The sequence below is a fragment of the Leopardus geoffroyi genome, chromosome A3, assembly GCF_018350155.1.
Source record: "Leopardus geoffroyi isolate Oge1 chromosome A3, O.geoffroyi_Oge1_pat1.0, whole genome shotgun sequence".
Classification (NCBI taxonomy): Eukaryota; Metazoa; Chordata; class Mammalia; order Carnivora; family Felidae; genus Leopardus; species Leopardus geoffroyi.
In genome coordinates, this window is record NC_059336.1 from 62355657 (window position 1) to 62370707 (window position 15051).

At 42.5% G+C, this 15051-nt stretch overlaps 1 protein-coding gene across 6 annotated transcripts in view; it reads left to right on the forward strand.

Moving 5' to 3' along the window:
* FAM178B (family with sequence similarity 178 member B) overlaps positions 1-15051 on the forward strand; it is a 115775-nt gene that overhangs the window by 43580 nt on the left and 57144 nt on the right. For all 6 annotated transcript variants that reach the window (XM_045445808.1, XM_045445810.1, XM_045445811.1 and 3 more), the window contains exon 8: positions 1171-1255. In XM_045445808.1, coding sequence (XP_045301764.1) covers positions 1171-1255 — 85 coding nt within the window. The remainder of the gene's footprint in view (positions 1-1170; positions 1256-15051) is intronic.

Here is a 15051-nt window from a genome sequence, read left to right on the forward strand (position 1 = left end):
CGGGGTTCCCCTGAGCTTCTCTGGGGATCCCTCCCAAGAGCCACACCTCTGAGGGAGAGCAGCCAGGCAGAGAAAATTTCAGAGCCCACAGTCAGTTCTTCGGGGGGCTTTGAAAGTGGGGTGACCCTTTAAAGTTGTCCCAGTTGAGGCAAGAGGTCCAGGCCTTTGGACTGGTATTGGCCAGTTATCAGACTAAGGCTACACTTGGAGAGGGGGTGTGACTTTGAGGCACTCCCACCCTGCAAGTTCAATGCCCAGAGAGGAACTCAGCTCAGGACTCTCAGCAAGCAACAACCCCAGCCCCCAGCCCCTGGGGATGAGAGCTTTAGGCCTGAAGAGGGAACGAGCCCAGCACGTCCACCACAGCAGGCTCTTCTCTGCACTCTCGGAAGGATGGTATAATATGCAGCAGGGTCGACCATGGGCAGGAACAGGGCCACCAAGGTACTGCCCCACCCCTAAGGCCTGGCCCCATCTGTGGCCAGGATGGCCCTGAGCAGGATGGCCCTGGTGGGGAAGGTGCTGTCCCCCTGCTTTTCTCCATGTCATGTTCTCTCCAGATTCAATATCCCCAGATTATGATCCTCAGACTCAAGGAGCGTTCAAGTAAGGATTCCAGTGAGTTTGAGTCAGGTGGGTGACCTGCACTCCCCACTCGGTTATTCGAGGATCTGTATTCCGTACCAAGTCCCTCCCAGAGCCAGTGGTCCAAGATGACTGTAAGTTAAGGCAGTGACCTGGAAATGACACGAGGATCATGGAGAGTAGCCGTCTTGTCATTGTCCAGCTGAGTGTACTGAGTGCTTTTGAACTCTCTCTCTCCTCTACACTGGCCCCTGCCCTGGAGGGGGCATGGCCGTGACCACAGGGAGTAAGGGCCAGAAGGACCGATACTCTCATACAGGGAGGTGGACAGAGTAGGAGATTTCAAGTCACATTGGCCTGGGATTGAATTCTGGCTTTGCTACTTACTAGCTGTGTGACCCTGGGGAAGTTGCTTGACCCCTCTGAGCTTGATTTTTCTCATCTGTAAAATGTCAAAAATGGCAATATCGTTCTGCCACGTGGACTTGTGAGGGTTAAATGGAATTTATTTGGTATGGAATAATAAAGGTTTATTACTATTATTATAGGAATGACCCAGCTAACCTGCTTTTTTTCTCCTTCCAGCTGCTGACATGGCCTCCAGAAACTTCTTCAGGAGCCTTTGGCCTCCTGTGGGATCTCAGTGTGAATGGGCTCTTCCATCAGTCTGGTCAGTACTAGGGAGCAGAGTGGAGACTTTTGCCCTGAGTACCCAAGCTCGAGAGCCTATATAATACACAGCTCTCCGCAACCCTGGAGCATGGCATGCAAGAGAGGTGCTGGTGGGGACATTGCATCACTGGGACATGGAGACATCGGGCCATCTTTGGCTCTGGCTTCAGCATTAGTAAAAAGCTGAGCCAACAGGCTCCTTGGCACCTTGATCTGGCTTCAGACCCATATGTCACTGTGGCCAAGTCCAGGCTGACCTCACAGACTCTTGGGATCCCAGAACAATCTGGAACATGAGTTTTCTGGACTTAAAGGGACAGCTTGCCTCTGAGTTCTTCCTGCGGGCCCCAGTTTGCTTGGGAGGGTTTCAGGAACATCTGCATCTAATCAGGGAAGCTCCTTGTGTTGGAGTCACCAAGGGGGAGGGCCTTGAAGCTGTGCCTCCACCAGTAGTCCCCCTTGGCTCCTTGGGTATCAGCAGAGCCCCTAAGTTTGATCCAGGCAAAAATGAGAGCCCTGAGTCTGTACCTTTGTCCTGACATTGAAAAGGTGCTTTAGGTCATCTCTATACCTGAAGATGTTCAGAGTTCCACAGAGCAATCAGTTTTCCCTTTAGTGGCTATACCCTTCCCACGCTGTCATCATTTGGTACCTGAACCTAGACACTTGGGCACCAAAAGCTATCATGTAGCCAGTTGAAAGGTGCTTACGGCAGACAGGGAGAGGGATTCACAGGTGTCTGGAGCCTGCTTTTGCCCACAGCTGTAATCTGCCCACCCTCCCACTAAAATTTGAAAGCACCTAACCCTAAAGACCAAAGTTATAGACCCACCATGCAGCATTAAGCCCCTGCCCCACTGGCCCTTTGGATTTCTGCTTTTGTGCCTCTTGTACTTAAGGAGTTGACTGAGCTGGGGCCCATCTGTCAAATGAGAGCATTCCAGACTTCCGCATCCCTTCCCCTCCTCCCCCATTCCCCATCCCCATGCCGGGACCCTTGTAACTGAGGTCTTCTGAATAGCACCAGTCTGGGCATCCCCACCCTTTTCATAACCTCTGCCCCTGCAGCCCGAGCTGCCCTTTTTTGAACCTCTGGGGCCTCCTCTGCGGCATGCCTGCCCTTTTGGGGAACAGAGGCCTTCCTTGTCTTGCTCCTCTCCTCCATGCAGTGGTATGTGTTTCCTCCCGCAGAGGCAGAGGGGACATCCCACTCTTTTTTGCTTCTTGTTCCATCGTCCCTGATTCACTTGTCTTATCATCCCCATCAGGAGGGGCCAGGATCCTGCTCTGAAGTTCCCGGCCAGTTCACCTCTGGCTCCAGAGAGTTTCTCATGGTATCACTTGAGAGCCCAGCCTGGGCTTCTCTTTCTTTCCCATTGGGATAGAGACTGGCCTAGAGAATTCCATGCCAAGGTTGGGGTCTTGACTGATTTGGGGAAGGTCAAAGTCCAGGTCCACAAAAGAATTGAAAGCAGGGACTTAAACGGGTATTTGTACACCCAGGTTCATAGTAGCATTATTCACAAATAGCCAGAAGGTGGAAGTAACCCAGGTGTCACTGACGGATGAGTGGATAAAATGTGGTATATACATGCAATGGAATGCTATTCAGCATTCAAAAGGAGGGAAATCTCTGACACAGGCTACAACATGGGTGAACTGTGAGGACATTATGCTGAGTGAATAAGCCAGGCACAAAAGGACAAGTACTGTATGGGCCACGTATGTGGAGTACCTACAGGCATCAAGTTCGTAGAGACAGAGCGTGGAATGGTGGTTGCCAGGACCCAGGAGAAGGGGCAGTGGAAAGTCAGTGTGTAATGGGGACAGAGTTTCAGTTTGGGAGGATGAAAAAGTTCAGGAAATGGACAGTGGTGATGGTTGCACAACAGTGTGAGGGTACTTAACACTGCTGAACTGTGCACTTCAAAATGGCTAAGGAGAAATTTTTATGTTACGTGACTTTTACCATAACTATAAATAAATAAATTAAATTAAATTAAATAAATAGGTGCCAGCAGAGAATCTACCAAAAGCTGGAACTAAAAATCAACCGCCAGTTCAAGAAGCATGTGTAAGGTTAAATTAGATCCAGAATGGGTATAAAAGGAAGTCGTGCTCCTCAGGATTTGTTAGCAACTTGAGGTGCTCTGAGTGTCCTTGTCCTCTGTAGGACACAGCCCTCTAGGGCAGAACCTGCGAGCTGCCTTCCCTCCAATTTGGAACTGTGATCGAAGTATGTGTTTTCAGGTTGCCTGGCCTTTCTCTTTAGTAAAATGGGGAGATTTCCATGTGTGTAAATTTCCATCCCTTGCTGGAGTTTGTGGTGACTGGCTGTTTTTCACAGACAACCCTGGGGAAGGTCTTACTGTCCTGAGTAAAGGGAGAGCTGAGGCCGGCCCAGGCCTCACAGTGGACTGTTACAGGTGCGCCCTGGATGACTGGGGTTGAGGGCTGAGCAGGGTTCAGGTCCGGGGGTCACTGGAGTTTTGGAGTATGGTGGATATTGCTTTCCTACATTGAGAAGCAGCACACATCACCTGTTAAAAGCTCCTTGGTGAGCTCGAAGACTAGGATATTTCAGAACACTGACATTTTTCACTGCAAGGGGTGTTTATGCATTTATTTAGAAGACATACATTGAGTGTCTCCTCTGTTCAGTACTTCGCTAGATGGCAGAGGAGGATACAGGGATGAATAATGTGTGGTTCCTGCCCTCAGAAGGCTGACAGCCAAGTGGGAGGAGATGAAATGCACAATTACAACAGGAGATAGACACAACCACAAAACTGTGGGAATTCCAAGGAGAGGAAGATTACTTCTAGCTAGGTGGGGTTGGGGTGCAGGGAGGCTGGAAACAGGAAGTGCTTTGTAAGAAAGAAGGCAGTTGAATCATCTCTCAAAAGATATATAAGGCAGGGATGGCAAACTCACTTGTCTGTGGGACCAAGTGAGTGAGTGACTAGAGAATTCCTGCCCTGTCTAAGAGGCTAGTAGGTCTGGTATTCACACATCTCTCCTTTTTTTTTTAAGTTTATTTATTTATTTTGAGAGAGAGAGTGTATGTGCAAGCACAGGGGGAGGGGCAGAGAGAGAGGAGAGAGAGAATCCCAAGCAGGCTCCATGCTGTCCGCTCAGAGCCCTGCCTGACAGCCCAACACTATCCAATCTCATGAACCATGAGATCATGACCTGAGCCGAAATCCAGAGTTGACACTTAACTGACTAAGCCACCTAAATACCCCCAGATCTCTCCATTTTCAAGAGAAGCTATGTTTTAGTCAGTTTAACTTTGACTGTAAGTGACAAATACCCAATTAAGAAAAGTTTATTGTCTCACATGACAATAAATCCAGATGTGAGGGGTTCCATGGTATGCTTAGCAGATCTGCAGTATCAGGGCTCCAGCTTTAGCTTCTGTGTTACCCTTCTCACTACATCTCCTCAAGGTTGCAAAATGGCTGCCATAGCTCCAAGCATCATCATGTTCTCATGATACAGCAGTTCAAGGCAGAAAGAAGAGTGGAGGAGAAGAGGTCATCCTTTCTCTTATTTTTCTCTTGTTTTACCAGGACACTTTCCATTTTGTTTCATTAGACAGAACTGGGTCACAGCCTTTAGAGGACATTTGCCATGTTTTCTGACTGTCTGATACCATTTGAACAGCATGGCTATGTTTGAAGAATTTTTAGCCTCCTGATCCTCCCTCCCCCTCCAGGGTACAATCCTGGAGACTCACTTTTCCAGCCTCCTTTCTAATATTTGAATTTTTAGTTTGGAATTTCCATTTAGTTCTGTATTATTTTTTTATAGTTTGTATTTCTCTACTGGGATTTCTTACATGTTCATTCAATATGAGCATATTATCATTTACCACTCTGAGCATAGCTATAACAGTTGCTTTAAATCCTTGTCTGTAATTATAACATCTAGATCATCTAATTCATCAACATGGAAAAATAAGTATGAAAGAGGACATTTATTTAGAGTGAGTAGAGAAGTCATACCAAATACTGGACCTTGGGAGGTTTAGATCCCTTTCTTCTAGATCTCTTTAGATCTAGAAATGTTCATGTAGAAATGACCATTGGTTGTAGCCTGTCTTCCCTTCCTTAACCTAGAACATTCACAGGGGGCCATGCCAGTGAGGACCTCAGAGCTTAAGCTTCATTAACTTTACCGTCAATTGGCTTCTAACACGTAACAAACTGCTTTCTATTTAAACACCCAGAGCTTTTTTTCTGTTGCCTGTAGCTCAGAGCCCTGACCGACCCAATAACCACCCCAGGCCAGTCCCTGCAAAGATAAGCAGGTTGACACGATTCATCTGCTGGGGTGGACCCACTTTCCTTGAGCAGACACCCAAACAATACCAGGGATGATGGGGAGCATGGCTGTTGGGTCAGCAGCCAGTATAGCCTGCTGTAGTCAGAATACGTATGTGAAATCTCCTCTCGGTAATGAATTCAGTTAAAAGACCAAACCCCCCAAGCCCCCACTGTGAACCCATCTGCAGACTATATTCCACTGTAGATGCTATATAGCACCACTGACTTGCAGCCCTGCGGGTCGGATTTGGGTGTGGAGAGATGCAAGGGAAGGAGGGAGCACTGGGAACAAAGACGAGGAGGAAGGGAGGTAGGGCTCCCTTAAAGGGGTAGATTAGGAGATAAGACTGGATGTTTGAAGCCAGATCTCAGAGGATGGTGGGGGCCGTTGCAGGCACAGTGAAGTGTTGTTAATATTTATCAAGACTGGGACAGAATTTGTGTTGTTTAGATGTAATTCACATACCATGTAATTCACTCCTCTAAAGTGTATGATTCAATATGATTCATAGAGTTGCTCAACCATCACCACTAATTCCAGAACATTTTCATCACCCCGGAAAAAAACCTTATACCCATCAGTGGTCACTTCCCACCCCCTCACTCCTCCCAGCCTCTGGCAGCCCTTAATCTACATTCTGTCTCCATGAACTTGCTTATTCTGGACATTTCATATAAATGTAATGATATAATGTGTGACCTTTTGTATCTGGTTTCTTTCATTTAGCATAATATTTGCAAGGTTCATGCATGTTGTAGCATGTATTAGTACTTTATTCTTTTTTATGGCTGAATAATATTCCATTGTATGGATGTACCGTATTTTATCCATTCATCTGTTGGTGGACACTTGCTTTGTTTTCCACTTTTTTACTATTGTGAATAATGCTACGATAAACATTTGCACGCATATGTTTATGGGGACATGTGTTTTCAGTTCTCTTGGGTGTACACTTAAGAGTGGAATTGCTGGGTCATATGTTGACTATATGTTTAACTTTTTGAAGGATTGCCAAACTATTTTCTCAAGTGGCTGCATCATTTTGCATTCCCACCAACAATGTAGGAGGGTTCCAGTTTCTTCACACCCTTGCCAACATTTGTTACTGTCCATCTTTTAATAGCCAAAACTAGTGGGTGTTAAGTGGTATCTTGTGGTTTGGATTTGCATTTCTCTAATGACTAAGGATTTTCAGCATCTGTTCATATATTCATTGGCTATTTGTATGTCTTCTTTGGGGAAACATCTGTTCTTCAAGCTTAGCCCATGTTTTGATTGGGTTGTTGGTCTTTTTTTGTTGAGTTGCAGGAGTTCTTTATATACTCTAGATACTTGGGGATCCTGGGTGGCCTAGGGGAGTCAGGGGACTCCCCTGGGGAGGCCTGGGGAGTCTTCTGAGCATCCGACTTCGGTTCAGGTCTTGATCTCAGGGTTTGTGGGTTCAAGCCCCGTGTCAGGCTCTGTGCTGACAGCTCGAAGCCTGGAGCCTGCTTCAGATTCTGTGTCTCCCTCTCTCGGTACCCTTCCTTCTGCTTGCGCTCTATCTCTTAAAAATGAATAAACGTTAAAAAAAATGTATATATTCTAGATACTAGACCCTCACCAGATATGTGATTTGCAGATATTTTTTCCCATTCTGTGGTTTTTGTTTTCACTTTTTTTTTTTTTTTCAACGTTTATTTATTTTTGGGACAGAGAGAGACAGAGCATGAACGGGGGAGGGGCAGAGAGAGAGGGAGACACAGAATCGGAAACAGGCTCCAGGCTCTGAGCCATCAGCCCAGAGCCCGATGCGGGGCTCGAACTCACGGACCGCGAGATCGTGACCTGGCTGAAGTCGGACGCTTAACCGACTGCGCCACCCAGGCGCCCCTGTTTTCACTTTCTTGATAGTGGCCTTTGACGCACAAGTTTTAAATTTTGATGAAGTCTAATTTATCTAACATTTTCCTATTGTTTCCTATGCTTTTGGTGTCAGATAAGACACGATTTCCTAGTCCAAGGTCATGAATATTTTTCCCTTTGTTTCCTTCTGAAAGATTTATTCTTTTGGCTCTTGCATTTAACTCTTTGATTTATTCTGAGTTGTTTTTTTTAATATGGTGTGAGATAGGGGTTCAGCTTCATTCTTCTGCATGTGGGTATCCAATTGTTGAAAAGCAGTATTTGTTGAAAAGACTGTTCTTTCTCCATTCAGTTGGCACCCTGTTGAAAATCAATTGACCATAGATACAAGAGTTTATTTCTGGATTCTCAGTTTTATTCCATGAGTTATATATCCTTATGCCAGTACCCCGAATTCTTGATTGCTATAGCTTGCAGTATTGAAATAGGGAAGTGTGAGTCTTCTAGCTTTGCTCTTTTCAAAATTATTTTGGCTATTCTGGGTCTCTTGTATTTCCATATTAATTTTAGGATGGCTTGTGAACCTCTGTAAAAATGACAGCTGGGGTTTTGATAGTGATTGTGTTGAATCAGTAGATAACTTTGAGTATTACTGCCATTTTAATAATATTGAGTCTTCCAATCGACAAATATGGAATATCTTCCCACTTATTTAGATCTTCTTTAATTTCTTTCATCAGTGTGTCTTATACTTTTGTTAAATTTATTCCTAAGTATTTTATTATTTTTGATGCTATTATAAATGGAATTTTTTCCTTCATTTTCTTTTCAGGTTGTTCCTTACTGGTGTGTAGAAAGATAGCAGATTTTTGTATACAGACCTTGTATCCTGCAACCTTGCTGAACTCGTTTATTAGCTCTAATTGTTTTTTTAATGGCAGAATTTGGTTTTGAAAGCAAACATGTTCTTGTGCAATTAATTGCTTGAAAGAAATGACCTCATGTTTCTTTAGCAAACGTGCTTTGGCTGTGCCAACGTAGGACTGGCCAGTAACTGTGCCAGCACACTGAGTAGGCAGTAGTGCCTGGAGAAAAGGAGCCCTATCAATGAGATCGAAACACTCTAGAGAAGGAGTAAAACACGCGTAGGTTCTGTCCTTTCGTCTTCCAACAGTGTTGTTCATTCTTACCTACCCGTTCCATTCCTTACCAGCTTCTATAATATTTGTGTAGGAGGGGGAGAATATAACAAAATAAAATGACCCTGGCCAGTACATTCTTTGGATATTTTTTAAGTGGGCGAGAAACTTAGTTCTCAGAAAAAATTAGTTTCATTTTCTTTGTGTCTTTGGACACTTTGTTCTTCCTCACGTGGTCACCATGCTTTTTCTTTCTGTCCCCAGGGCTCCAGTATTATAGTCATTGGGGCTTTGGCGCTCCCTTGGACAGGCCTCTGTTTTGCGGGTCACTTTCTTTTCTGTCATTGTTTGCTTGTATTCTGTCTCCTTTCTCCTTCTCTACCTTCCTTTCTTGCTCCTTCTCAGATAATATTTATAAGATTGCTTCTTGTAAAAAGAATAAAACAAAACAAAACCGAGACAAATAACCTTGTTAGCTAGGTAAACCCTGTTGTTATTATCTTAAAGTATTCTATGTATATTAAGTGCAGAAAATTCAAATACCAGGAAAAAAAGAAAATTCAAATACTAGAGAAAGGTGCAAAATTAAAAGTGAAAGCTTCCCTGCCCACCCACTCCCAATGGCTACTTCCTCTCCCCAAGTAGTTATTATTAAGAGTTTCATGTGATTATTTCTATGAGCAAAATTAATGCACAATCCACATAACACATGTTTTGTATTTATAGATTTACTTACATCGTATTTCTCCTGACACTTTGGTATTCATCTTAAGTTACCTCCAGTAGAGAGTTAATCTTCTAGGATTTTCCCAGCTCTCTCCCCTGGATGTCAGGAGAGGCCACAGTCTACACAATGCAAGTCAGACAGGATTTTCTAGACCAGGGGTCTCCAGCGTGGGGGACCTTTGAGGTGGGATGAGCCACCAGGTGTAAAAGAAAACATTAACACCTATATTTACATTTTAACCCATCTTTCTTTTTCTTAAGTTTTATTGAGGTATGTAATTGACACACATTAACCTGTACATATTTAAAGTATGCAATCTATTCACTTGACATATGTATATACCCATAAAACTGTCATCATTAGCAAGATAATGATGTCCAATGCCCTCAACGTTTCCTTGTGCATCTATGTAATAAATTTATCTCTCCTTTCCCTTTTGTCTGTAGGAAACCACTGATCTACTTTCTGTCACTACAGATCAGTTTGCATTCTCTAGAATTTTATATAAATAGATGGAATCATGCAATGGGTACTTTTTTTTGGGGGGGGGTCTGGCTTCTTTCACACAGGATAATTTGAAATCCATCTTTGTTGTTGTATGTATCCATAGTTTATTCCTTTTCATAGCTGAGTGGTATTTCATTGTATGGATATCCTATCCCTACCGATGGACATTTGGGTTTTTTTTCTTTCAGTTTGGGGGGCTATTAAAATGTGCTGTAAACATTCTTATGCAGGTCTTTATATGGGCATCTGCTTTCTTTCCCTTGGGGTAAATATCTATGAGTGGATAGGCTGGGTCATATGATAAATGTATGTTTAAAGTGCTTTTTTTTTTTAAGTTTATTTTTTCTTTAGTAATGTCTGTACCCAATGTGGAGCTTGAACTCACAACCTCAAGATCAAGAGTCTCCTCCTCTTACAACTGAGCCAGCCAGACATCCCTGTATGTTTAAGTTTTTAAGACATTGCCATACTGGGGAGCCTGGGTGGCTCATTTGGTTAAGTGTCTGTCTGACTCTTGGTTTCAGTTCAGGTCATGATCTCACAGCTTCCTGGGTTCGAGCCCCACATCGGGCTCTGTGCTGGCAGCATGGAGTCTACTTGGGATTCTCTCTCTGTCCCTCTCTCTGCCCCTCTTCCACTTGCTCTGTCTCTCTCTGTCTCTGTCTCTCTCTCTCTCTCTCAAAAGAAAAAAATAATAATGAATTGCCAAACTGTTTTCTAAAGTGACCCTGCCATTTCCCTGCCAGCAGTGTAGGAGAGTTCCAGTTGCTCCACATCCTTCCACCACTTTGGTATAGTCAGTCCCTTTTTTTTTTTTTTTTTAATGTTTACTTTTGAGAGAGAGAGGGAGGGAGAGAGAATGAGTGGGGGAGGAGCAGAGAGGGGGGGGACAGAGGATCCAAAACAGGCTCTGTGCTAATAGCAGAGTCTGACACAGGACTCAAACCCGTGAACCGTGAGATCGTGACCTGAGCTGAAGTCAGGTGCTCTACTGACTGAGTCACCCAGGGGCCTCTAATCAGTCTTTTTAATAGGTATGTAGCGGTAGCTCATTGTGCTTTTAATTTTCATTTCCCTAAGGACTGGTGATCTTTGCATCAGCTTATTTGCCATCTGTGTGTCTTCTTTAGTTAAATGTCTATTTAGTTTTTTGGTCTACTTTCTTATTGGGTTGTCTTCCTATTGAATTGTAAGAGTTCTGTATATATTCTTTTTTTTTTTTCTTTCTTTCTTTTTTTTTTAGTTTATTTTGAGAGAGAAGAAGCAGAGGGGAGGGGCAGAGAGAGGGAGAGAGAGGATCCCAAGCAGGCTCTGCACTGACAGTGTAGAGCTAGTCCAACATGGGACTCAAACCCATGAACCTGTGAGATCATGACATGAGCAGAAATCAAAAGTTGGACACCCAACTGACTGAGCCACCCAGGTGTCCCCTGTATATATTCTAATTACAGTTCTTGGTCAGTACATTTTTTGCAAATATTCTCCCCTAGTCTGTGGCTTTCCTTTTCATTTGTATGACCGTATGTTTTGAAGAACAAATGTTTTTATGTTTTAATGACGTACAATTTATTGATATTTTATCATTGGTGTTTTTAGTGTTGTATTTAAGAAATATTTGTGAGGGGCACCTGGGTGGCTCAGTCATTTGAGTGTTAGGTTAAGCATCTGACTTTGGCTCAGGTCATGATCTCATGGTTTGTGAGTTCAAGCCCCGCATAGGGCTCTGTGCTGACAGCTCAGAGCCTGGAGCCTGCTTTGGATTCTGTGTCCCCCTCTCTCTCTGTCCCTCCCCTGTTCATGCTCTGTCTCTCTCAAAAATAAAAATAACCATAAAAAAAACTTTAAAAAAAAGTAAGAAATATTTGTGAAACTTGGGTCACCGAGATCTTTTCTTGTTCTACAAATTTCATAATTAAGTTTTGTAATTTACACTTTTTATAATTAAAAAAAGTTTAATACTTTATAATTAGCCTTACATTTTTGGGTCAGTGGTCCATTTCACTGGTGTAAGGTTAAACTTAATTTCTCAACATATGGCTATACAATATTACCAATACATTTTCAACACATTTGTTGAAAAGATTATTCTTACTGAATTGAATTAGCTTGGTATGTTTATTCAGAAACCAATCGATCATATATGTGTGGGTCTATTTCTGAACTCCAGTTTGTTTCATTGATTTATAGGTCTAATTTTATCCCCACTGTCTTTATACTGTAGCTTTATAAGTGTTGAAATCAGATAGTTTAAATCCTTCAACTTCATATTCTTTCTGAAACTTTTTTGGCTCTTCTAGGTCCTTTGCATTTTCATATAAATTTTAGAATGAGCTTGTCATTTTCTACCAAAAAAAAAAAAAATTCTGCCTGAGTCTTTATTGGGATTGCACTGAATCTATAGATCAATATGGGGCAGATTGACATACTTAAGAATATTAAGCCCTCCAATCCATGCACATGGGATGTCTCTCCATTTATTTAGATCTTCAGTTTCTTTCTTTCTTTCTTTTTTTAATGTTTATTGATTTTTGACAGAGAGAAACAGAGCATGAGCAGGGGAGGGGCAGAGAGAGAGGGAGACACAGAATCCGAAGCAGGCTTCAGGCTCTGATCTGTCAGCACAGAGCCAGACGTGGGGTTTGAACTCACGAACTGTGAGATGGTGACCTGAGCCAAAGTTGGACCCTTAACCCACTGAGCCACCCAGGTGCCCTAGTTTCTTTCTACATTTTGATGTACAAGTTTTGCAATTCTTTTGCTAAATTTATTCCTGAGTATTTTATTATTTTTGATACTATTATAAAATGAATTGTTTTCTTTCCTTTTTTTTTTTTTTTAATGTTTATTTTCTTGAGAGAGACAGAGTGCGAACAGGGGAGGGGCAGAGAAAGAGAGGGAGACACAGAATCTGAAGCAGGCTCCAGGCTGTGAGCTGTCAGCACAGAGCCTGATGCAGGGCTCGAACTCACAAACCGTGAGATTATGACCTGAACCAAAGTAGGACGCTTAACCGACTGAGCCACCCAGGCACCCCAAAATGAATTGTTTTCTTAATTTCATTTTCAAATTGTTCATTTTGTACTACTCTATAATCGATTTTTGCATATTGGTCTTTATCCTACAGACTTGATAAACCCCTACTTTGCTGAGAATTTTTAAAAATTTTTTAAAATGTTTATTTTTGAGAGAGAGACAGAGAGACAGAGTGTGAGCGGGAGAGGGGCAGAGAGAGAGGAAGACACAGAACCTGAAGCAGGCTCCAGGCTCTGAGCTGTTAGCACAGAGCCTGATGTGAGGCTCCAACTCATGAACCAGGAGATTGTGCCCTGAGCTGAAGTCAGATGTTTAACCGACTGAGCCACCCAGGTGCCTCTCTTCTTCAGTCCCTTAACGTGGTGAATTACATTGACTGATTTTTGAATGTTTATTTTTGCATCCTTGCATTCTGGAATAATCCTATTTGGTTATGATGTATTAATTTTGTATATTTTATTGGATTCAATCTGGTAAAGTTTTGTTGAGAACTCTTAACATTTATGTTCGCTAAAGATATTAGTCTGTAGGTTCCTCTTTCTGGTTTTGGTGTCAGAGTAATACTGACTTCATAGAATGTGTTAAGAGGTATTTGCTCTTCTTCAGTATTCTGGAAAAGTTTGTATAGAACTGGTATTATTTCTTCCTTAAATGTTTGGTAAAATTAGCCAGTGGAACCATCTGGACCTTGAGTTTTCTTTATGGGAAGATTTTTAATTACAAATCCAATTGTTAAAAGTAGATATGTGGCTATTTACATTACCTGTTTCTTCTTGAGTGAGCTCTGTTGTTTTGCATCTATTTCACCTAAGTTGTCAAATTAATGGCATAAATTTGTTCATAATATTCTCCTATTATCCTTTTCAAGTCTGTTGGATCAGTGATGATGGCCTCTTTCTCATTCTGATATTGGTAATTTGTTTCTTTCTTCTTCCCAATCATTTGGGTTACAGGTTTATCACCTTTATTGATCTCAAAGAAACAGCTTTTGGTTTCATTGATTTTCCTTAGAGTTTCTCTGTTTTCTGTTTCATTGATTTCTGCTTACCTTTATTTCCTTTCAAATTCTGCTTGTTTGGGGTTTGATCTGTTCTATTTTCCTCCAGTTTTTTAAGGTGGAAATTTAAATCATGGTAGTTCATTTTTTTTTTACTGGTGTGTCAAAAGTAGCTCAAACTTGGTGCACCTGGGTGACTCAGTCGGTTAAGCGTCCAACTTAAGCTCAGGTCATGATCTCACAGTTTGTGAGTTCAAACCCCAGGTCGGGCTCTGTGCTGATAGCTTGGAACCTGGAGCCTGCTTCAGATTCTGTGTCCCACCCCCCCACACACACACATTCTCTCTCTGCCCCTCCCCAACTTGCACTTTGTCTCTCAAAAATTAAAAAATTAAAAAACATTACAAATTATTTAGAAAAAATTTTTAAGTAGCTCAACCTTTTTTTTTTAAAGAGTTTATTTTTAAGTAATCTCTACCCCCAACATGGGACTCAAAGTCACAACCCCAAGATCAAGTGTCACATGCTTTACTGACTGAGCTAGCCGGGTGCCCCGTAGCTCATGTTTTTTAACTTCTCTTTTTAATATATCATGTATATGGCATATTAGCATAATGGTACATTTGTAGAGCTTATAAACGTATGTTTGTTGGAGGTATAAATTTAAAAAACTTTAATGATAGACATGCACCATGAAAAAAGTTTTGGAGAGCAACAAAAGCATTCTTTGATTAGAGCTGTAGGCTGACGCCTTGCTGGGAAATTTGACATATCGTGGGAACATGGGGATGCATAATGGGTGACAGAGCATAAGATGGGGTGGATGGAGTGGAGACGGGATGTCTGACAGCCACTCCCTTGGGAAGAACCCTGCAGCAGCATGGAGCAGTATCAGGATGCAGATGGAGCTTGGCCGTCAGACTGACAGAGTCCTCACCCGAGTGGCCAGCACTGAGCACTCAGGATTGTTTTCAGAGTTGGTGGTAATAACTTAGGTGAGGCACCTGGTATATAGTGGATTCTACTCACAATATGATAGCTGTTATCAAAATGAAAATGTATTTCTTTATGACTCAGAGGTTGTTAGATAAACCAAAGGAGCTAAGGGGCACAAGTTCTCATCTTAATTTCTCTAGTTCTGTTTTGGCCATTTCTGTCTCACTCTATTCTCAGATGATTGGTTTTTGTTTTTGTTTTCTCAGATGATTTCTAAGCGG